General features: G+C 39.5%; 2 protein-coding genes across 2 annotated transcripts; one reads left to right on the plus strand and one right to left on the minus strand.

Annotated features, from left to right (window-relative positions):
- Positions 1-725: 725 nt before the first annotated feature.
- LOC119902058 (desmoglein-2-like) lies at positions 726-10,382 on the minus strand. The gene is made up of 14 exons (XM_038717953.1): positions 10,208-10,382; positions 9,167-9,289; positions 7,304-7,453; positions 7,057-7,198; positions 6,800-6,960; positions 6,339-6,473; positions 6,041-6,226; positions 5,655-5,932; positions 5,393-5,535; positions 5,075-5,296; positions 4,578-4,808; positions 4,187-4,314; positions 3,712-4,053; positions 726-3,399 (listed from the first exon to the last, which is right to left on the minus strand). Exons 1-14 carry the CDS (start codon positions 10,259-10,261, stop codon positions 2,416-2,418), a joined length of 3,279 nt encoding a protein of 1,092 aa, XP_038573881.1. The 5' UTR covers positions 10,262-10,382; the 3' UTR covers positions 726-2,415.
- Positions 10,383-14,181: 3,799 nt separating this feature from the next.
- Positions 14,182-22,294, plus strand: dsc2l (desmocollin 2 like). The gene is made up of 16 exons (XM_038717954.1): positions 14,182-14,586; positions 14,822-14,912; positions 15,052-15,260; positions 15,363-15,467; positions 15,872-16,027; positions 16,446-16,590; positions 16,683-16,837; positions 16,985-17,119; positions 17,248-17,433; positions 17,582-17,829; positions 18,019-18,161; positions 18,804-19,025; positions 19,588-19,809; positions 20,045-20,160; positions 20,309-20,638; positions 20,992-22,294. Exons 1-16 carry the CDS (start codon positions 14,548-14,550, stop codon positions 21,187-21,189), a joined length of 2,700 nt encoding a protein of 899 aa, XP_038573882.1. The 5' UTR covers positions 14,182-14,547; the 3' UTR covers positions 21,190-22,294.
- Positions 22,295-22,959: the final 665 nt, after the last annotated feature.

The following is a 22,959-nucleotide window of genomic DNA, read 5'->3' on the forward strand; positions in this document are numbered from 1 at the left end:
ATCAATTTATTTATTTATTTTTTACTGTGCACCAAGAGTCCGACAGTATTACAGGAGTGCAATTCTAAATCTCTGGAGTACCCTTTTAATAGATTAATGCTGCATACCATTATATAATTTGTCTTATTCAGGTTTAGTTGTGAAAATACTAACAGCCACAAAGCTGACAGCAGTAAAAGTGTGTTGGTCTGTAGTTTTAGTTGAAAAATAGACTAAGATAGACTGGGTGAAATGGCATTATACTGTAGATATTATGATAAGCGATTTCAAATCTATGCCAGGACAATATATTAATCTATCAAACCCTTATAGAAAGAGTACTGCACAAGAACGTGGAAGGATGTATTTGTTTAAACCTGATTTGCAGAGTAAATAAATACACAGATTATTTGATTGATGCTGTTCCTGTTGAAATCTGATGACTGAAACATAGTATAAATAAATCTGTCCCTTTAAATTAAGAGTCATCCAAATTCTTTTGCTCTTCCCATGCCCGTACATGTAAAATACATGTAGGTGTACATAGTAATTATATTATAACATTCCCGGCAATTAAATGGTTAAACTTGAGAGCAATTCATCTGATGAATAAAAAGTTTTTTTAAATTATCATGTGAGGTCATATGCACATGTACTTAGCTGTAATGTCATGTACTGCATTAGCATGTTCCTAAATAGTCTATTAAATATCACAGAAGTGTGAAATAAGAATCAGGGACAATACATAACAGCTTTATTTCAACTTTATTAAGGCAGGAGGTGCGAAACTTAAAATACATGATTGTGTCAAATACTGCTGCTTTAGTACTACACTGTTTCAAGTCAAAACAGTATGTGCTATATTAATACAGCATATTAGAAACTAGAGATGAAAATATATACATATCAATAGCAAGAACAGCAATATAAAACGTGTCATTCCACCAAGTTTTCAGTGCTTGGCAAGCTAATCCTTAGTTACTCTACTGATCCACATACCCAAACTATGTTACCTTTATACCCATATACAAACACACAATAAAAAAACATCTTAAAAGTATATCTGGTAATTTTAGCACAATATATATTTGTAAAAAAATAGCGCCATAATGTTATTGTACAAACATTTTTACAGCTTTGGTACTTTGACACTTCTTTTGGAGTTTACACTTGGCTTATTGTAAAAGTTCAATTTAGAAAGCCACACATTCTGTAGAAATAATAAAAAGAGTGCAACAAAAAAATAGAGAATGTATGTAGGATCCTCTTCTTTGGTTTATAGTCTGTAATAACTATGTTGTACTACTGATAAAGGCAGTCCAATCCATTCTTGCAATAAATCATTCTGACATTATGGCTTTGGTTGATCTGCAGAGGGGGCTTTCATCAGTTTTACAGTGCAAACAACATTTATCCATGTTCCACAGTTTCCAAGGAAGCATTGGCCACGCATTTAATAGTTCCTGATTACAGTATAACTAAGTTCAAGAACCTAAAAGGTCAGCAGAAGAGCTTACGGCACAGCTAAAGCTAAAATATTACAAAAAGCAACACAAGGATCACACCACTAAATCAACACAGTACTCAGAGCACCAAATCTAGTGTTCAAAGAAAGTAGAAAGTGTTCAAAGCCTCAGTGTTCACTCTCAATATATTTGTATGCTTCTCAACTACCGACATACGGTATAATTACAGGACTTTTGCCGCCATGTTCTGTGTTGTTCCAATGTAGAAGAGCAATCAGTACAATTTTAACTGCCCCAAGCACAAAATGACTATAGCATAATGGTTTAATAAGAGTACTGATCCGTACCAATGACATGCCAGGTGCTGAGATATCTGGCTTTTAAAACTAATTATCTACTTTCCATTTCACCAGGAGTACATAAGTTCCATCACTAGTGGGAACATCTTTTTGCATTATATGTTTCTCTCTGCACTCTCAGTTGCAGTTGCTATTATAATTGAATTGGGAAGTTTCATTGTGCCCTCCAGTAATGTAAGACCAGCAGCAACCAGTCCAGTGATTCCCTTCCTTGTCCGGGGCTGGTCTAGGAAGGGAATTTGCTGATGTAATACAGACCTGAATCATCATATTGTAAATAATTTTGTTGTCACTTCCATGTAGCTGCCCTCTAAGACGTAGGGGTGGGGAACCTTGTCGTTTCTACTCTGCATATTCCAGTTTCTCTTAATTTTTACATAAGAGGTTTGTATTTTTAGTTTGCTACGTACGAGCAGCAGTGTAATCACTACATGAGGACAAACATATTGCACTTTTGGTCAAGCAGACTAAACTAACCAGTTTTACCACAGTCTATCTGTATGAACATAAACTGTGTGTATCTATATACTGTGGGATTTACTATACTGAAATCTATTTCAGTATATATAAAAATAAGTCTGACAGGGGATACGCTAAACAAAGTGGTTGATTTATGCTCTTGTACTAGATTCAATATTTCTCTCTGTGACTGAGACCTTCTTGTGTTGCACAACCACTCTCTGGCTCCCTTGTGGCTTGGGTGTGGCTCTCAATGCATATTCCTCATTTGAGCCAGTAGAATCGCATGAACCCAGTGAAAAACTCTGAGTTTTCACCTGCACACCCTGCTCTGTAGACCCATGACCTGTCTGAATTATGCCCTGTACTAGGCGCGCACCCTGTTCTCCACCCGAGGACCCATTCTCCACCACCAAAACTTGTCTGGACCTGGAGATGGTTCCTTGCGAAAGGCCTTGTGCTACCTGTCCTGTCCCTCCACCCATTCCCACTTGCCTATCTAAAAGGACCACACCCTGAGTACCTTGGAGGCCACCAACCTGAACCAGCCCCTGACTAAGCCCAACTTGGCCAGCTTGACTCACTGTCTGCTGGGTGCCACCTGCCACAAACATCATTTGGGACTTTGGCTCGACTACATACATGGGCGTGGCTGCATAATACATAGTAGGCTGCTGTATAAGCAGCGTCTGACTGGGAATCATAATCTTGTCTTGGACATGTACCTTTGGAACAGTGGCTGAACCCTGGATGATGGTGGAGGATCCAGATGCTACATTGGAGGTGTTGAGGGTGTTGGTGTTGGTGTTGATGTTGACGTGGTCCCTGTCCCTGATTGTTTCTGTGTGTGTATGGACATGTGTGTGGGTGGAGGTGGAGGGCATCATAGGAGACACTGGTCTGGGTGGAGAGACAGAAACCCCTGCATCCACAGACCCAGTCACCAAAGTTGACCCGTGACAAATCTCAGCCAGGGTTTTGAATTTAGGCCCAAGATCATCGAGGAATGCAAGGTCATCATCATCATCAAGAAGGCTGCAGCAACCTACAGAACCTGCCCGGGACTCCTGACCCTCATAGTCATAGACGAGCAAACCGTCCTTCTGCAGGGACTGCTGTGCAGCATGTTTGGATTTCTGCAAACAAATAGAACCAGAATATATTGAGTCTACAGTAAATACTACTTAATAGTTCAACTGTGATAGTATGATACAGCTTTTACTTGTCCTAAAGATACTGTATAATAAAAACTGCCTATGTTCTTTTCGTAAGTTGTATCTTGTAAGATATATTCTGGGGTCAATCTTTTTTAAAGCCTGATTTGACATTCTCGCAGTGCAAGCTAGTGCTAATTGTAAATTACTGACTCGTCGCTGAGGCATTAAAACAAACTTAAAATTCCAAAATTCTAAGCTTTTATCTAAAACCAATGAAATTTATGTACTCACACTTGAATAATACTGCCACAGGAACTCATCAGACAGAGACATCCCATCAAAAACCCCAGTTCTGTATTTGGAGTACAGATGTCCTTGTCCTGTCATCATCCCACCACCCATGTAGTCCATCTCCACTTGCCCAAAGGAGTTGTTGTATTGATTGTACAGATGCATTTCTTCAGCTGTCAAGCTTGATGTGTTGATGGCACCTAAGGCTGCTCCACCAACTGCTGCTCCTCCTCCTACTTCAGCCAGTCCTCCTAAGTACCCCTTTCCCCCAAAGGTGTTGATGTCCTTGGCATTCATTGTGCCACCATCAACTTCCACTGGGAAATGTAGAAGAGGAACATCCTGTGAGAACATATGTGAGATCATGTCAGAGATGCAGCATTTTATGCAAATTTGATTAACACATTTTTAAAACTAAAAATATCTAAATATTGTATAAGATCCAATCATATCAGGACTACACATATCAAAGTACCTTGTCTTCTCCCTGTCCCTCAGTGTGATATGAGATCAGCTGTTGTTTTGTATCAAATGGAATGGCCTTGAAATCTCCAACAGCTGCTGCACCTCCACACAGGCAGAACAGCAGCAAAAGGGGCACCACTGAAAAACACATTTACCACTATGTCAACAGAACTCTAGTATACTGTCAGGTCTAAAAAGCCTAATCATCAATCAGTAACTTACTTTCATTCTATCGGCCTCTTTCAAAACCTGCCTGTGACCCACCCATTCTTATTAGTCTTACTATCTCTCCAAGCGCGCTACAACATGTCAAGTTAGGCAGCTTTGTTGGGGAAGGTTAATCATTCTTGATCAATGTTACCAACCGTGAAAAGAAAAGACATCATTAATACTCTACTCACACAGCAGAAGCAGCAGTCCCAGGAGCAGAAGCAAGATACCTGAAGCTCCAAAACCTGTAGTCCTTGTGCTGCGCGGCACACAGGTTTTAATGTTTTCATCACAAGTACACACAACTACGTCCATCATCTGAACATCAGCACATGACTTTCCCTGCTGGTCTTTGACCTCCACTGCTACTTTGTAATTCCCTGGCCACAAGTTGGCTTGGTCCCGCAGAATGGATGTGGTTTCTGAAGAAAGAAGAGACCCACATTTTAAAATGTGCACTTGTAATCTAGAAATGTTTCTTTTCTTTATACAGCAGCATTGAAATGATCACAATTTGCTTGCAAGTCTTGACAAATCTAATATTTTGGAAGTCAAACCTAGGACGTTTTGGAGTTGAAAACTAGAGATGACTACTGAATTTGTTTGCTTTGATGCAAACCTTGAAGAGCATGCTGCCCATTTAATGATGTTTGATGGAAATCTGCCTAGCCGAAATTCTTCATCTTACCATTAAGATGCTCCACATTCCATTTCCCGTTGCTGCTCCCCTGAATCACAGTGAACTCAAATGGTGCTGCATTGGGGAACTCATCTTCGTCTTTGGCTGTGGCGTAAATGACATTATCACCGAGGCACATGGTCTGAGATGTAGCGGTTAGTTTAGGACAGTGATCATTAAAGTCCTCCACCTGAATGGCTATGGTCCCCGTGGCAGTTTTTGAGGGCATCTCTGAAAGCCAGCAGAAAGACACATCAATATTAACCTGTAGTGCACCATATTAAACCACTGGAGAATAATGATAACTCTCATATTTAAACAGCTCACCATTGGTGATGCATATAATATTTGCATAATATGTTCCATTGATCAAGAACTTGGACTCTCTGTCAGGCAGTTTACTCAGCCTGATATCTGCTGTCTTTTCATCAATAATCAACCAGTGGTCATCATCGCGGATTTTGGCATATCTGTAAAGATGAAAATCCAAGTATGTGAGGACCAAAATAATCTATGAATGTAAACACATAAATCCAGAGATATATCTCAATACTGCTATTTAGTAACATGTTTCACTTTGTGGCTGTACCTTACGTTGGTGGCTGTCTGTAGCGTGTCACTGTCAATAGCAGAATAGGTGGCGATGACTTTGTGGAGGGAGGTGGAAGTGTGGTCCTCAGAGACAGTCACCACTTTGACACTTGGTTGGAAACGGGGGCCTTCCTTCTGATTGACCACATTGATTTTAATGGGGTAGGATTTTGTGATTGTGGCCCCTGTCATGGACCCACTGCCAAAATTGTACTCTGCTTTGTTGGAAACAGTCACTTCCAAGTTGACCACCTTTAGTTCCTCATAGTCCAAGGACTGCAGGATATGCAGTTCACGTTAGCCTTAAAAATGTTTGTTGACTCACACTCAGACATTTCACTGTTTAGAGTTTCAGTGCATCCAAATAAAAATACACTCTTTTACCTTATGAATCCAGATAATCCCCTCATTGGTCTTAGAATCAGTAGTGATATTGAAATATCCTGCCTCGTTCCCTGAAATTATTTTGAAGACAGCCAGCCAGTTGTCAGTGTGAATCAGATCCATGTCAACGGCTTTGATCCTCATCACTTCCCTATTGATGGTGTTCTCCTCCACACTACCTTCATACTGCAAACAATACAAGCACCAACAGTTACTTTAGGACAACTGTCGAACATTATTAAAGAACCAAATTAAAGAACAATAGAAGTGCTGATTGTGGAAATTGTGTCACACCTACCGACTCTTTTTCCAAGGTTGGAATATTGTCATTTATGTCCAGTACTTTGATCAGAATTTCTCCAGTTCCTGTGTTTCCTCCCGACAGTCCATTCAAATCTGAGGCTCTTATAGTCAACTTATATGTATCTTGTTTCTAAAACAAATTGTTTAGAGATACAATGCACTGATTACTACATTCTAGTTTTTAGTTTCCAGTAAAACAGAGTATGACTCTGTATTAATATTTGGTTGAAAATTACAACTTACTTTCTCAATGAAGATGTGATTCAATAAGTAACAGGGAATTATGTTAATAGTGGAAAATGGTGTGATTATTGTGTTCTGACTTATCCATACAAAATAGCAGTAATATATGGGGTTTGATGTAACCTATTCACAAGAGTTGAAAGCTTTTCCAATAAATAGAATTAGTTGTGCCAGGCAAAAATAGAGGAATTTCAGGTCAATAAAGGGTCTCACCTCCCTATCTAGAGTGTTTCGTCGAACCATGACCTCTCCAGTCTGAGATTTGATGTAGAACATCCCAGCTGTGGTACTCTGCTCCACACTGTAGGCGATCTGAGAGAATAGTGAGCCCTCTTCATCATCATCAGTAGCGATCACTTTCATCACAAAAGTATCTAGAAATCACAAGAGAATGAAATAATACATTAGTTCATTAAATACAGCTAAAAAACTTGACATGACACAAATAATCTGTAAATGTCTTAAAATACCTGCTGCACTTGATTCATTAACATATCCGACTTGCTGTACTTGAATGACTGGTGTACAGTCATTCTCATCCAAAACAACAATTGTGAGGTCAATATCCTTTTCAGCGCGGCTTCCATTGGTGAATTTTGCCACACCTTTTAACTACAAAAACAGATACCATTACTACTTTACCATTTCCTCACTGTACAACTTGAATAATTGGCTGTACATGCTGATATTATAAACAGAATGTGTAAGTGCTTGTACATTATAGACGGGGATCTTCTCTCGGTCCAGTATGGAATAGATTTTCACAAAGCCGGTGTCACGGTCGATATCAAATATGCCTTCAGGGGGTGCACCAGGGCCCGTTATAAAATATGTGATCTTTGTAAAGTTCGACTTATCAGAGTGAATCTGAAAAACAAATACACAAACACAAAATGAATTCTTATGATCAAGAAATCGAAGACCTTCCAATTACATATAAATGTGTAAAGACAGCTTATTTTCTGTACGTTTAATGATAAAATAATATACTTATTTTTTTCTCCCTGTATACTATGAGGCGTAATTTCAAATGAATGTCTATCAGATCAAGTGAATGCAAGCATGTGACATATTTATATTAAGCTGAGGTGTGGGATCCAGCTTTTGCACTGATGAGAACAACCACACACAGATCTGCAATATTGTCTGACAGAAACTGAGCTCAGTTAATTGCATCAATTACAGCATGGCTCAGAACCAACAACACCTAGCTGAGATATGAAACTAGATAAGCTTTTGAACATCAAACACAGGTGTGTCTTTGTGTGTGTGTGTGTGTGTGTGTGTGTGTGTGTGTGTAAACATCAGAACAAAGATGTATTCATTGTCGTGTCAGAACTTATTCATGACTCATTATGAATATTAAAATTCGGTAGGGTCTGGGAAGCAGTTCTCACACATACTCAAAGATAGGCTTTGAAAAAACCAAGGTTGCATGAGGATAAAAACAGTGAGGTGGAAAACACAATCAATCTACTTGACAATGATTTAATTATTCTAAATAATTTATATTCTCTATAAAAGGTAGCTGTGCCTACGTTAAATTGCTAATTCATCGTTTATAATTAGGAGCTTAGTAGGGCTGCAGCTAACGATGATTTTAGTATTCGATGCTTCGATAAATTATTTAAACGATTCATCGATGCGTTGTTTAAGAAGTACTTTTGCTTGGTGGCGGCGGCGGCGGCACCTTCCCCTCAATCAGTTGTGCACGTTTATAGTGTGTCATACAGCAAACATCAGACCAACAACTAGACAGCTGATTTACAAACACAAACATCACCCGAGTGCTATACAAGTTATACTAAAGGCTCGTGCAGACTACACGATGGCCGTGCCGTTCACACAACTTGTCAGTCTTGAAGTCGTTGTGGCGTTCACAGTGTGTAGTTTTTGCAGGGACAGAACATTTGGAAATTTATTAAAATAATGGAACAATGCTGGATTGTATATTCTGTAATAACTGAACAACTGCTTAAACCTGCCACAACTGTCTCAAAGACGACTTCCTTTTCTCAGGTTGTTTGTGTAATGATGCATGACTGATCTCACATCTGACAGTGCTCACAATAAAATGTGCTTGGTGCCAAGTACAATGGCTAATTATATATTTTTGGTTCACGCAGTATTTTCAGCTGAGGTCTGCGGCTTACTTTGGTTTCAAATCAACAATCAATCATGATTTCAGTTAAATGCTAATGTTACCGAGTGTTGCCGAGGCGACATAAGTTTTGTTTTACGATGGACGGACGGTAACATTACAGAGTTGTTGTTTTCTTTAACTTGAAATAATCCCATACTTTGGACACTTTCTTCTTCGTCCCTCGCTATTTTCTCTCTCTTCCTCCACTTTGCAAACAGCTCCATTATAATCACGTCCTGTTCACAGCAAAAGCGCGATGTGCCACAGTAATAAATGTCCGGGCGAAACACTGTGCTGTGTAGTTAAATGGATTAAACGAAGCATCGATACAAAATTTGTGTCGATGCATTTTATTAATCGATTTTATCGATGAATCGTTTCAGCCCTAGAGCTTTATAGAATTCTTTAGACAGAGATAGAACAAAAAAAATACACACTTTAGCGATACTGGCCAAGCCGGTGTAATCCTGGTTCTCGAATAGCTGCCGGGGAGCTACGATCCATTCTCTCTTCTGTCTCTGCAACAGTGGCCCATTTCCTTTTGCCCTCACAGGGACAAGCTGCAGGTAAACAAAGAGGAAGGAACAACGTGATCATTATTAATGTGTAATAATTACAATATATGGCATATATTCTTGTTGCACCTGACACATACATATGTGGCATTAAGTTATATCAGGGTTATACACACTAAATGTGTGCTCACAAACATTTTTATTATTTCACTGTTGTCAATAAAATATGGCCCCACAACAAATGAATACATTAATGTATAAAATGGCATCCTCTCTTTTACTTATCATTGGAAGGCAGTTTTAGTTTTAATTTTGCCATCTGTTATGGCAGAAACTTGTGAAAACTGTTTCCTAGGATCTCTGTTTCCCAAAACATAGAAACCTAGACTGTGTCACTGAATGCGCGGGGTTGCCCTTGGTGGCAGGTCTCTGGACCTGTGGCATATGTGTTGTAGTATTTCTCTGTTTATTCTCTTATTAATAAATTCTTCAAAGTTTTTACAAAGGTTAATTGTAACTCAATTATTTGCTCAATCCCTGACCAGCGATATACAATTTCCAAGACACCATCCATTACCTTACAGGATTGTAACATGGATGACAATTATAAAAATAAAAACTTGTAGAGACTTTCCCGCCTCAGTACTCGTCTATGCTTGATCGAGACTTCGTGCCCCTAAAAGTTGTTCTCGCTCAGTGTTTAGGGGGGTAATTATTAAAAGCAAAGAATTAATGGAAAAGCTGCTGCGTGGCCATCCGGCACAATAAGCGAATGCTCATGTAGCGTTACACGGAGACTGCGCATTTACTTTTTCTCTTTCGTATCTTTTAACTGCAAAAGGATGGTTTAACTTTGACTACACGCTCAAAGGCATCTGATGAGCTTATATCGCCGCCAGCTTTTCTACACACAAAAAAATGACCATCTAACAGTATGAAGCACATACGGAATCGTTTACTCACCGTTAGGACAAACGTCAGCAGAATAAAAAGGCTGCATTTCAGCAGTGGAGCCATCTTCTTGAAAAAATAATAACCCAATTTAAACTCTTTTGAAGTGAAACCACGTCGACTTTAAGTCTGCCAGTAGTTCGTCGCTGGTTTCGTACAGACTTTGACCCTTTGGAGGGTAGGGACTTTTGCAACAATAGGCGGTTCCTCCCTCCCTCCCTGCTTGATTACTCACAAGTTACTTCTGATAACAGGCGGATAAGGGAGATGGTGTGTTCAGGTTTGTATGCTCATTAGCTGAATATCTTCTTAATATGACACATTCAGGAGATATTTCAAAGGGTTTTATGTGCTGAGCGACGTTTTTTTTCCCATGGCCAAATGTTCAATGTACGTTTTTCCTGGTAAATTTGTTCAAATCATCCACCTTGTCACGCCCTCACATATGTGGGCAAGACCGGCTGGCAGGACAGTTTTCTTGACTTTTGACATTGATTTCTCCACAGCTGCTGAACGGCTGTTTACCATTCAAATTGCAATTGTAAACGTCTCCCTTGATTATTTTCCTTCATAATGTTAGTTGATACAAAGAGACGCGTGCTGGGAACAAATGGGCCAGCTCGGTTTGTGCGTTTTGCCGCAGGCTAAAGTTTGTGTGTGTGCCTATTATCTCTGTGTGCTTATTGTCTCTGAAAGCACAAGAAGAAAAGGAAAGCTGGAGAGGATATCACTCCAGAAAGTTCTCTAAAGTTTTCTAAATTGTTATTATATGCCTAGATCTGGAATGGCAATGTGTGCAATCATGTTTTTTTTGAGGGGGTGGGGTGGGGAGGATAAAAAACAATAATGTCCATCTTGACTTTGCAGTAGTATTTTGATATTCAGTCTCTAAAAAATGTATTGGAGTCTTTTTAGGCCAACTTTCTCATCCATGTGTAAAACTCCACCTGCGCCTGTGAAATTCCCAAGGAGTGCGCCTCTGTTTCTGGGTTCACATGAACATTCAGCTGCGCACTGGAGTGTGTGAGTGTGTGTGCAATGTAGGCGTTGGCAGGTTTGTTCTACAGAGGAAAAACTGAGGGGAAAAAAAAGGACCTTGAGCTAAAGGTGCATATTGGGAGTTTGTGTTGTCAAGTTATCGGAACTTTCACTCCCCGTGTACAAAGGTGTGTTGGAGAAGAAATACAGTATCAGTTTGAACTCTCCTGAATAGGCCAATATTTCCTGTGTAGGATTTCTGATGTATTTGTTTTAACACATCTCACAAATCACTGAACTGTGCAACTACTGTGTGATTTCTTTCTCACAGTGAGCGATAGCTTTTTAAGGAGGGATGTATTTTTCATTGGCTTTCTTAATTCGTATCTAACAGCAATATGAGCACAAAGGTGAATGGTTGGTTTAGATGGCACCATATGATGGATGGCAATACGTGACAAAAAGTTGCACATCAGACAAAGAGGGAAAACAAAAATACTTTATACTCACACTGCGTGAGACGGAAGCTAACCACTTTCTTAGCTATGGTCTCAAAGTTATTAATTTTACACAGATTTGATAAGAGATTGAAATGTTAAAGGACCAACAAAATTGTTGAATAGTCACTTTAATTTGTGTTAAGTACATTCTGATGAAATGCAGCAGTGGGTCTGCTACAAAACATATCAACTGAGCCGGGTGTGTCACCTGTCTGTCCAGTTTGAGTGAAGGACACCGCTTTTGGAGGAACATTTCTGTGGGGTATAGCAGCAGTCTTTCAGCAATTATGCAATGCATTAGTCCAAATTAACAGCATGGTTGATGTTGTATTGTGAGCAGAATTAAAACATAATAGCAGACCATCCAGATCCTAAAAAAGTCATGTATTTGTTAACATTTCGATATGGCTTAGTTTACACTCAGTTCCCAGTTTATTGAGCACACCTCTCTAAAACTAACACAGCCTAATATAACAGCTCTGCAATGAATCCTATATTCATGAAGGTCATAATTGTTAAGGTTCTAAAATTATGGAGGCTGTCTTTTGGACTGCTGTCAATATGTACTGATTTACCTCTCAATATAACAGCGCAATTCATTAGCAAAAACGACCATGCTTCTCTCTAAAACACACTGCAAATAGATATGTGTCACAAATGACAAGCAAGTGTGCTCAGGGACAACACATGTCAAATTAAATACAATAGATGTGTGAGCCATTTTAACACACAAATTGTGTCAGGGAATTGAACACACAAATGTGTCATTTCAACACATCAAGTTTTGATTGTGTGTAACATAAAAATGTCCAGACAGTACTAATTAATGTGTTAATAGTACGTTAAACATATTACCTGGTATTTGTGATTCGAAAAATGAAAGGGAGAAACAGACAGGTGTAAGTTTAAGATTTAATCAACAGTCTGTTGTTGACAGTGTACGGAACAAAGCATGAGCGCACAAAAGTACAACAATAATAAGCCAAAACTTTAAAATATAACTTTCATTTAGGTAGTATTTATTGCTGTAGTTATTCTTGTAGTAGACTGTTTCAGATAGTTGTACCTAAACTAGTAACTTAACTGGTAAAAGTATAATTTGTAATGTTTGAATCATGTGTTTCAATATGACCAGCATCACAAAGAACACACTAATAATCATAGCCATTTGTGACATCATTCTAAGAACTGCACTGAGCAACTTGTCTCAACCAAACACTAACCATCACACATGACGTTAATGCCCCACCCTACCTCTCGCTGGCTCTCACCCAACAGGAGTGGAGAGATGGGTGGAGTAGCTGCGTTAGACTCTTACTTTCTTACCTGAGGGACATACTGTCACTGTCACAAAGGAAACTGGAATGCTGTTACACCTTTCAAATGTATAATCTGAAAACATCTGTTATGCTTCCGGTACACTATGTCGCATCCTGGCATCACACACAATGTGTTCCAAACTAGATTTTGCGACATTATGTTGAATCACCTTATACCTGGGAAGACAATAACAATACCGAACAGATGTGTTCAAAAGGCTGGCCACACCTTGCCAACGACATTTTCTGTGTAACTCCTTTGAAATTCAAAATTATGGCTCAAGAGTTCATGAGCAATGTATCAACACTGCCTTTCTTCAAACTGTAGAAAAGTCATTAATGCTTTGGTTATTTGCCAAACCTAAAGTATTTCTGTTGTGCCTCATTTTAACACAAAAAAGTGTGTACTCTGTACACACACTTTAGCCAGAGTACGATCATTCACTTTCATTTTAGCTAGGGAGTGACAGGGGGTATTTTGCGGAGTCTATCCTGTGTTTACTGTTAAGATTCCCAGCCACAAGCCATTTCATTGTGTTCACGCCCATGACTCACAGCAACGTAGCCTTCCTGACATTTTTCTGACCTTCCCCGTTGCAGGCCCATGCAGTCTGACTTCCCCATATGCACTTTTGTGTTTTAAAAAAGACACAGGCCCACTGTTCACTTTTATCAGCAGTTTATAGAGATAGTGAGCACTTCGCTGTGGGAGCAGAGCCTCCCCCACACCAGGCTTCATTCAGCACACATTCCTGTGGTGTTAAGTGAAGAGTCCAGTTTTGTGCCTCCTACTAGAACGCTCAAATGGAGTTACAGGGGAGAGAGGAGAGGCATGCAGTGATCAGTCTCTGTGTAGACCTGGGAGAGGTGTCTCAGACCAGATACTCTTGAAAAACAAGCAACTGACAAATAAGTACTTGTTTGTACAACTTTGCTCTGCTTAAACTAACTTACTCTATTATAAGAACCCCTGTATGAATAGAAGTAAATATAATAACCCTACAAGACATTATAGTGCTTTTATGTAGAGCGTTTGTATCTCATATGCTGGCCTACAGTAATAACTCTTCCATGTACAATTACATGGTGTGTGGCTTTGTTTTGAGGTGTTGCAACACTCAAACTTACAGAATTACTTTGGCTGGAAGAGTATTTAAGCAATGTTTCCCCCTGTTGGCAGAAAGAATTCATACATTTTCTAACTTAGAGTCGACGTGTGTTCGTTCAGTTAACGGCAACCCAACACTGAGCACAGCCTAAAAGGTGCTTTGAGTGCTGATCCTGATCCAAAGAGGAAGGCTCGCAGTCTGGGTGGGGCAGTTAAGGTGTGTTTGTCTGTCGAGTCACTGGGCTTAGCAACGGGAACCGCGACTCAGAGACAAGTCCGCCCGTCTTTACAGAGAGCAGGCAAGTGCATGAACAGACGAGTTTCTACTTTTGGGCTTTTAACGGAGACACCAATCCATCATCCGTCATTCTCCGGTTGTTTTAACTTGCGGTGGAGTCCAGCTTCCTCCTACAGACCGGGGACAAAGTCCATCTTAAGTTTTCAAAAATGGCGAGGGTTTTATTTTTCAACATCTGCCTGGTGTTGGTGAGTGAGTCCACTTTTGTTTTATATTCTCTGTCCACAAACAAACGTCTTTATCGATACAAACGTACAGTTATGAGTGTTATACTTTCTATTTGGTGTCAACAATAAAGAGGAATGTCATTATTTTGCAATTATTTGCTGTTAAAATTGCACTTTTTTTTTGCTATTTTTGATTAAGTCTGTTATTCGATAAACCCAACGTTACTTGAAACTTGAGCTCGATTTTCTACATCAGATGCTGTCCCGCGTGGAATCGTGTTTCATCTCGAACTATCTATACGTGCATGTGCCACAAACAATTCCGGCAGGATACCAAATCACAAAAGGTACTTAGCATATTTTTATTTGTTCCTTAAATCTTTATCGTTTTCAATTTTCTGTAATAGGCTACACCTTGACTTATTTCCTGCTTTGGCTTTTGATTAATAACCCCCTCTTTCACCTTTACCCTTTCTCGGTTTTCAGTTGAAGTTGGCGGCTGTGACGCCAAATCTGTACTCTTTACTTTGAAGGACCCACGCTTTACAATAAAGAGTAATGGAGTAATTGAAACTTTAACTCCGGTGTCAGTGGCAGCGGCAGGGCAGACATTTTCTGTGTGGGTTCAGGACGATAGTGGGCCGGGAAGTGAGATGGAAGTTCACCTTGTCCACAATACAATGCAGCCAAGAGAGGTAAGCTTACTGATGAATGTATCATTTTTATAGCAGGTTTATGTAGGTCAGAATGTAAATGGACTTTTTTTTTAAACGTCTTTACCTGTTCGCATGTTACAGCACACAGGCCAAGGCTTCTTGAAGCGCTCCAAGAGACGTTGGAGTCCCCCGCCTTTCAACATAAGAGAGAATGAGAAGGGGCCTTTTCCAAGACGAATTGACGAGGTAATCTTACTATTGAAAATATACTACTTTAGCATGTAAGATATATGACATGAGTTTCAAGTCTTTATCGCTGCATTCACAATACAAAGCCAAAGATTCTCTTCACTTTCCTCTTGCTGCACTTGCCTTTCTTTTCTCCAGATGATTTGATTCACACACCCAGACACACCCCTTTTAATTACATGACTTTTGGCTGACTTTATGCAGTGATTAATCCCTTTTGTGTTTTTATATATTACAAGATTGTCTATTCGAATCTGCTTAAAGATGTCATGGTTAATATTTCAAAGTATTGCAGACTGAAAGGCCACAGACAGGCTTCCTTAACTTTGATAGATGGTTTATGAATAACACAACCTGTGTTTCATCGTGTTTTCATGTATATGTTTTGGTTTCTGTTGTAGATTGTATCAGATTCCTCAGCCAAGTTCAGTGTGTACTACATCCTGAATGGACCTGGTGTCAATGAGCATCCAGTGGGGGTGTTCTCTCTGGACCCGAAAAATGGGACTTTATTTGTGCGACAGACAGTTGATCGTGAAGAGTTCCCATTATTTACAGTGAGTGTGAAATAGAGCTGCAGCTAACAATTATTATCCATATTGATTAATCTGGCGATTATTTTCTGTAATAATCGATTACTCATTTTGCCTATAAAATACTATAAATCAGTGAAAAACGCCCATCACGATTTCCTAAAGCCAAAGGATTGTCTTCAAATTGCACTCACACACTTATTATTATGTGAAACACAGAAAAACAGCAACTCCTCACAATTGAGAAATGATCAAAATAGTTTAGATTAACTGAAGTGTTTATGCTCTAGTGTGAAAACATAATGGCTGGTAGTGCATCTTTAGAAAGACACTTTAAATGACTAATCTGACATTGAAATTAAATTAAACCATTTGATATGCTTTGCATTAAATTTGTATTTTTGTGTGTGTCACCTTGTAAAATGTACTTTTTTCTTCACAGTTAACGTGTCGTGTTTACAACCAAGTAACAAATCAGGAGACAGACTCTCCTTTGGACATCACCATAAAAGTAGATGACGAGAATGACAACGCTCCAACATTCCAAGATGCACTGCAGTTTACTGTGCTCGAGCAAAGCAACCCAGGTCAGGAACGTGAAGTAGACAACAGTAATCCTGAGGTATTTGATCTTCAGTGAGGGTGATAATAAACTCCATGATCATGTTTTACAACACAGGGACGGTGGTAGGCAAGGTGAATGCTACAGACAGAGATGAACCAGGATCTCAACACGTCAAGATCAGGTATAGTCTCTTGACTGGATCAGACCTGTTTGCCATCCACCCAGCGACAGGAGTCATCACCACAGCAACTAACACCCTGGACAGAGAGGTGAGCGCCGGCCTCATTGTACTCATGATTTACTCTGAAATATGACACAGAAATTAGCTGATGCAAACGCTCTGTGTTTGTTTCTTGCCTCAACTTAACATAATATTTACCCTTTTCTCATTTCATTTTGTCAAACTCTTTCTTTAGGTAAAAGAAAAGCATACTGTGACAGTACAAATCAAAGATATGGACGGCGCACAAAATGGTTTGTCCACCACAGGAACAGCAACCATTGCTCTGGCTGATATCAATGACAACCCACCCACTTTCACAAAAACATCTGTAAGTGATTATATAAAAGGCACCCGTTATGTTTAATTATTTTGTTACCACCATACATGAGGTTAAACCAACGTTTTTTCAACTTGTTTTACTATATAATTGGAAGTTACACGTCTTGTTTCCTTTAGTATGAGGCCAGTGTCATAGAAAACGAAAATGACAAACTTATCCTCCGAATTCCTGTTGAAGATAAGGATTTAATAAACACACCAAACTGGATTTCTAAATTCGTCATAACTAAAGGAAATGAAAATGGAAACTTCAGGATCACTACTGACCCTAAAACAAATGAGGGGCTTCTGTATGTTGCAAAGGTGAGTAAGACTTTGTATTATTATAATTATTACTATGAAATTAGTAGCAGTAATACTATTTAACATGACATAGAGACTTGCATATTATGGAAAGTCAAGGCCTATAACACAACAGTGACATCAGATTTTATTTATACTACATTTCCAGCCCTTAGATTATGAGAAGACCAAAAACGTAAAGCTTGACATTATGGCACGTAATGAAGCTGACCTGAGTGGCACCAAGGCCCAATGGCTGTCTGTCCCTGTGAATGTCAATGTCATCAATGTCGATGAGGGTCCGGAATTCACAGCTCCCACCATCCGCTTCAATGTCAAAGAGAACACACCGAACGGCACGGTGATAGGAAGTTACACAGCTAAAGATCCCGAGACCCAGAGCAGCGATGGCATCAAGTAAGCAATCTCATTTTATATTTGTCTTAAAGAAATTCACTTTCCCATGGTACAGTATGTCTGACAACAGATTCAACTGCAGCACTCTCAAGTTTCTGTTACTTCTCTTAAACACTGGAGGGCAGACTTTCACTGCTGAATTGAAAAATGTGCTACTAACACACAAGTACTTTTTCCATTGTCTCTCAGGTATTACAAGGCCATAGATCCAGCCTACTGGATCAATGTCGACAGAAACACCGGAGAGCTGAAGGTTGCAAATACTATTGACAGAGAGTCACACTTTGTCCAGGATGGAATTTACAACATCACCGTGAAGGCTATTGATGCAAGTAAGTTGCTTGTACATTTCCTTTTCTATGACTTCTATAAGCCACAGACTCCACACAGAACCCAAGCTGTTCTATCACAAAAGACTTAAATACTTGAGCTTGTGTTATTATCTGAGCAACATATCTCCTCTGCATATGGGATCACCTGACTGATCACAGGCTACAACACTGCACCAATGTCCTAAATCTTTAATCATATCTGTTACCTGTTTTATAAACCCACTGTCTCTGTTGGGTTTGGCAAAGATCTTCTATACTTTCACCAAGGAACCGTTGGTTTGGGAAAGTAAATCCACATGTTAAATCACCATCTTCACGCCTTTTGGATGGTATTGCTAAATCAGCTGGAGGTTATTAGGAACACCAGCCCCACACTTGCTTGTACCTGTCTAAACACAATACAGTTTTGTCCTCACATTGTGTCACCTGAGAACACCTGTTGACAAGTTATGATGTGACTAATTTACAATGACTCACCGTCCTGTTGTGACGGAGAAAACTGAGCCAGAATTTGCAATTCCCAGGTAACTGACACCCAATTGATGTCAGAATGCTACCAACTATGTCTATCTTGTTTTCTTTCTCAGTACCAACGTGCTTGTATTTGTCTTAAAGTACTAATGAATTACTAATGTATTTCAGGCTCCAAGACAGGCACAGGAACAGTCATCATCGTGGTGGAGGACGTCAACGACAACATACCAACACTCCCCACCGGTGAGCTGGTGTTGTGTGAAAAGGAAGGAACGCTTGGCTCCGTGCTGGTTGTCGCTGAAGACAAGGATGGGTCTCCCTTTTCTTCCCCCTTCAGCTTTAGTTTGCCAGACAATAATGATGGCACATGGTCTGTGACAAGAATTAATGGTAGGTGGTTGTAATTTTAACCATTTATCTACATCTGTTGGAGAGTGTCTTAAACAAAACAAAAAAACTGCAGTTTTGACAGAGAAGTTTTAATGGGGCTGTTTGAATACTTTTTTCTACATCTGTAACCCACATCATGTAGCTTGTCTAGTTAACTGGAGACATGTTCAGCAACAGCAAAACATTCTGGAAACATCTGTAAAAGCTCTGTACGAAGTGTTCAAACTACTCACACAGATCAATCCAGGTCTTAGTAATTCATTCAGATGTTTTGTTGTGTGAAAGCTAACAAAATAAACCACTTACTCAAAATCTAACCGAAGCATTCCTGGCAAATGACTGAATGGGGATTCCTTAAATTACATCTATTTTTAAGAATTGTGACCATGATATGTACTGAGTGGGACATTTTACAATGGGGAAAAAAATAAACGTGTGCTCCCTGGTGAACAAACTATGCAATGCTGACACTGTGTCTAAAGTGCCGTAAACATTCTGTATCTATTATTTTGCTTTTGGTTAAGTTGGTGTAGAAGTAACTTCATTCCGTTTCACTCCTTAGACACAACAGCTACATTGCAGCACTTGAAAGAGCTTCCTACAGGGATACATACTGTTCCCATCTACGTCACAGATCTGCAGGGCTTTGGTAAAACACAGACGGTGAAAGTAAGGATCTGCCAGTGCAGGAATGGAGCCTGCTTGGCCAAGCAAAGCTCTGTGTCATTAGGGCCACTGGCTTTACTGGCTATGCTGTTGCCTCTTGCCCTCCTCCTTCTGCTCGGTGAGTCCCCCTCGCTATATTCTTGCCAACAGAATTGTGTTTGCTTTGCTGTTTAGAAAGTTAGGGGTTCTGACGCTGACTTATGCATCACATGTTTGGTATTGAGCAATGATACGTGGCAATATTATAATGCCATTATGCTCACTCTTGTGACGTCTACCACACGTGGAGCACTGTCTATTATAAACTGCACCATCCTTGTGTGCTCATTTGTCACATACTTTTGTTATTGCAGGCCTACTCCTCGCCTTTTTCTGCATGACAAAGGGTGACACATTGGAACTGAAGGATGAAGCAGACAGTGGTGGAATCCTGCTCAAGTCAAACACTGAAGCCCCAGGGGAAGAAGTGGTAAAGACATAATAATGAAAGCATTGCCTGGGCTCATACCCTTGTAAAGGAACCTTACTTTTATTTAGTCATTTGTCATTTTGCTTCATTTACTGTATTTAATTGTTACTTGATTGCTCGCTTTTTGTTTTGTTGTCTTGCTCTACAGGATTCAAGTCTCCTCACCTTCCCCCCTCTTGGGGTTGACCAAGCAGTTAAAGGCTCAGTTAAGGGCACTATGACAAATGCAGGGTGGATGGGGAACAAAAGCTCCAGCACGATCGGAGCACATACCACACATGAGCTTGGGACGTACAAGTCTAGTGGTGTCACCAACGATATGCAAGAATACTATGACCAGTATGAAAGTCAGTATGGTGCTCAACATTTAAATGGAGCTCATCTTCTTGCTAGTGGTGTGAGCTTTGACAACAGGTACCATGTCCAGGACTCAGCTTTTCTTCACACTTGGAAAACCAACGGCCGCTATCTACACCAGGTAATGTTTTAAATTTCAGAGTTAAAAACATTTAACAGATTTTAATGTATATGGTACAATAAAAAATATGTGGGAAAATTGGCACAAAAAGGGGGGAGAATGTGGCAAAATGACCAGTGTGTCCAGATGTGTACATTTTTCATTCTGAGGTTTAATAACATCTTTGTTATCTGTAAGAGCTAAGGTAAGTCTCGTGTAATATAATCTTGCTTTTCTAATAATAATAATATCTGGCTGCCAGTCATATCATGAGCAGCCTTGTGTTATCACATGGTTTAGTATGTCCCCTCCCATAGCTCAGTCCACACACTGAGCAATAACACACTTCCTCTCCCTTCCCTTTTGTCTTGCAGAAACTAGCCTACCTGGGAACAGAGGAGGACGGCCGGTACGCAGACGACATCATCCACTCCTACGGGTTTGAAGGGGCGGGCTCTGCAGCTGGCTCTGTGGGATGCTGCAGTGACTATGGTGACAACGATAACCTTGACTTCCTTAACACACTTGGACCAAAGTTCAAAACTCTTGCCGACACCTGCAAACACACATGAACAATGAAGCTCAAAAACAATGGTGTTTACCTTACAGTATACTGTACAGGATGCAGAGAGGTCTGGGATCTGAATGCTTGGCATGCCCCTAAACATGAATGAGGGGAAAACCCCCCAAAAAACAAGCAGATGGCGTCAGTTTGTGCATATATTGCTTTTTGTTTTTTGTTTTCTTTGCTGCTTTTTGGTCTTTTGCACTGAAAATTATGCAGATGCAGTCAGTTGTACATATTTTGTGTTGTATAGTTGTTGTTGTTTGCTTTGGTTTTTCCATCCACCCATTAGCTATATCCATTTATCCTTTCAGAGAATGGCAGGGGGCTTGTTTTGCAGGTTCATAATGGTAGTTGTATTGATATGATGTAGGGCTGTGGGGTTTTCTATTGATTAGTAACAACTTTGGGTATTTTGGGGTATTATTAATTATCTTTCTGGACAGTTCATGAAACAGTTTTGCATTTGAGTGGCTGATTTTAAATGGTGTAATAAATTTAATATAATTTTTTTTAAAGAAAAAAACCCTTACTGCCTTTTAGTATTTCACACAGTAATTATCTGTGCAAACGCATTCTAGCACAGCTCTTGACCGCTGGCGAGGGCGTAGCCCTCAGTGTCATAAAGGTTGCTGCAACATTCTGCCAGTAATCCTGCAAAAAGTCAGCACAAGGGCGTGAACGGGAGGAGTGAGGAGTTACTGACATTGCCTGCAACTGTCTGAATACAATAGCGACCAGATATAAGAAAAGCTGAACAAGACAATGGACAATAAAAATGTCCACGAACCTGCCAATTAAAGGGAATCTGACATACCCATATGTATATATTAAGTTGTCAAAGCTAATTTAGTTAGGTTATTAAAGATTTTTATTTAAGTCTCAGCTTAATTTAATGGAAATTCAGAATAAATAAATAAATAAAATGATTAAGAAAGGGATGCTGTAACTACTAAATGCACTAAAGGCTTTTCTTACAGCTTGGATTCCTTGTTACAGTATGATTTCTTTTATTAACATTGTAAAAAAAAAAAAAAAAAAAGCCCTCCTGTTCAGTTTTGACTCTGTATTTTGGCATAATGATAAAACAGTATATTAAAGCTGAAACAGTTGACCATTTTGCTCTGTCTCTATCTGTACTCTGGTAAATGATTTACTGGGTGTGGCACACTGAGCATGTACAGTATGCATGGCACACCTACTGACTCCTAGCTAATATTTTACCTCCAGTCTTCTGCAGATCAAAGAGGTGCATACAGTACAGGGTCATACAGTAACATACATCATTGTGCCTTACCTGTAATTATCCAATTTTCTCCATGTCAACAGTGCTGTACCTGTTGCCCCAAAGTTTAGCTACAACGGACAGTGAAGTACTTTATTAGCCATCTTCTTTAAAACAGATTTCCAGTAACAGGAAATTCACTGTAGGGTCCAATCAACATCACTTTTGATTAATTATTGATAACCTATTTGAAATAGTGAGATTCTATATATAACAAGCTTAGCTACATTATGCACAGACCTCCACGCATTAATAATACGGTATAACAAACGTATTGAATCCCTAATTGAAATCCTCCACGACTTGCTAATCTCATTACGTTTAGGCTGATTGTGGATTATTAATTTATAGATAATATAAAAAAAGCATTGGTGCTCTAAAAAATTCACCAACTTTTGGACTGTCCTACGTGATGTGCTGATGAGTATCAAATATGACAGCAGAGAGGGGGGGGGCAAAGGGAGATTAAATCTTGGAATGAAATCGGTCTCT

This window comes from Micropterus salmoides, unplaced genomic scaffold (genome assembly GCF_014851395.1).
Source record: "Micropterus salmoides isolate LMB-PRFRI ecotype aquatic unplaced genomic scaffold, ASM1485139v1 Ms_hic_scaffold_14, whole genome shotgun sequence".
Taxonomy (NCBI): Eukaryota; Metazoa; Chordata; class Actinopteri; order Centrarchiformes; family Centrarchidae; genus Micropterus; species Micropterus salmoides.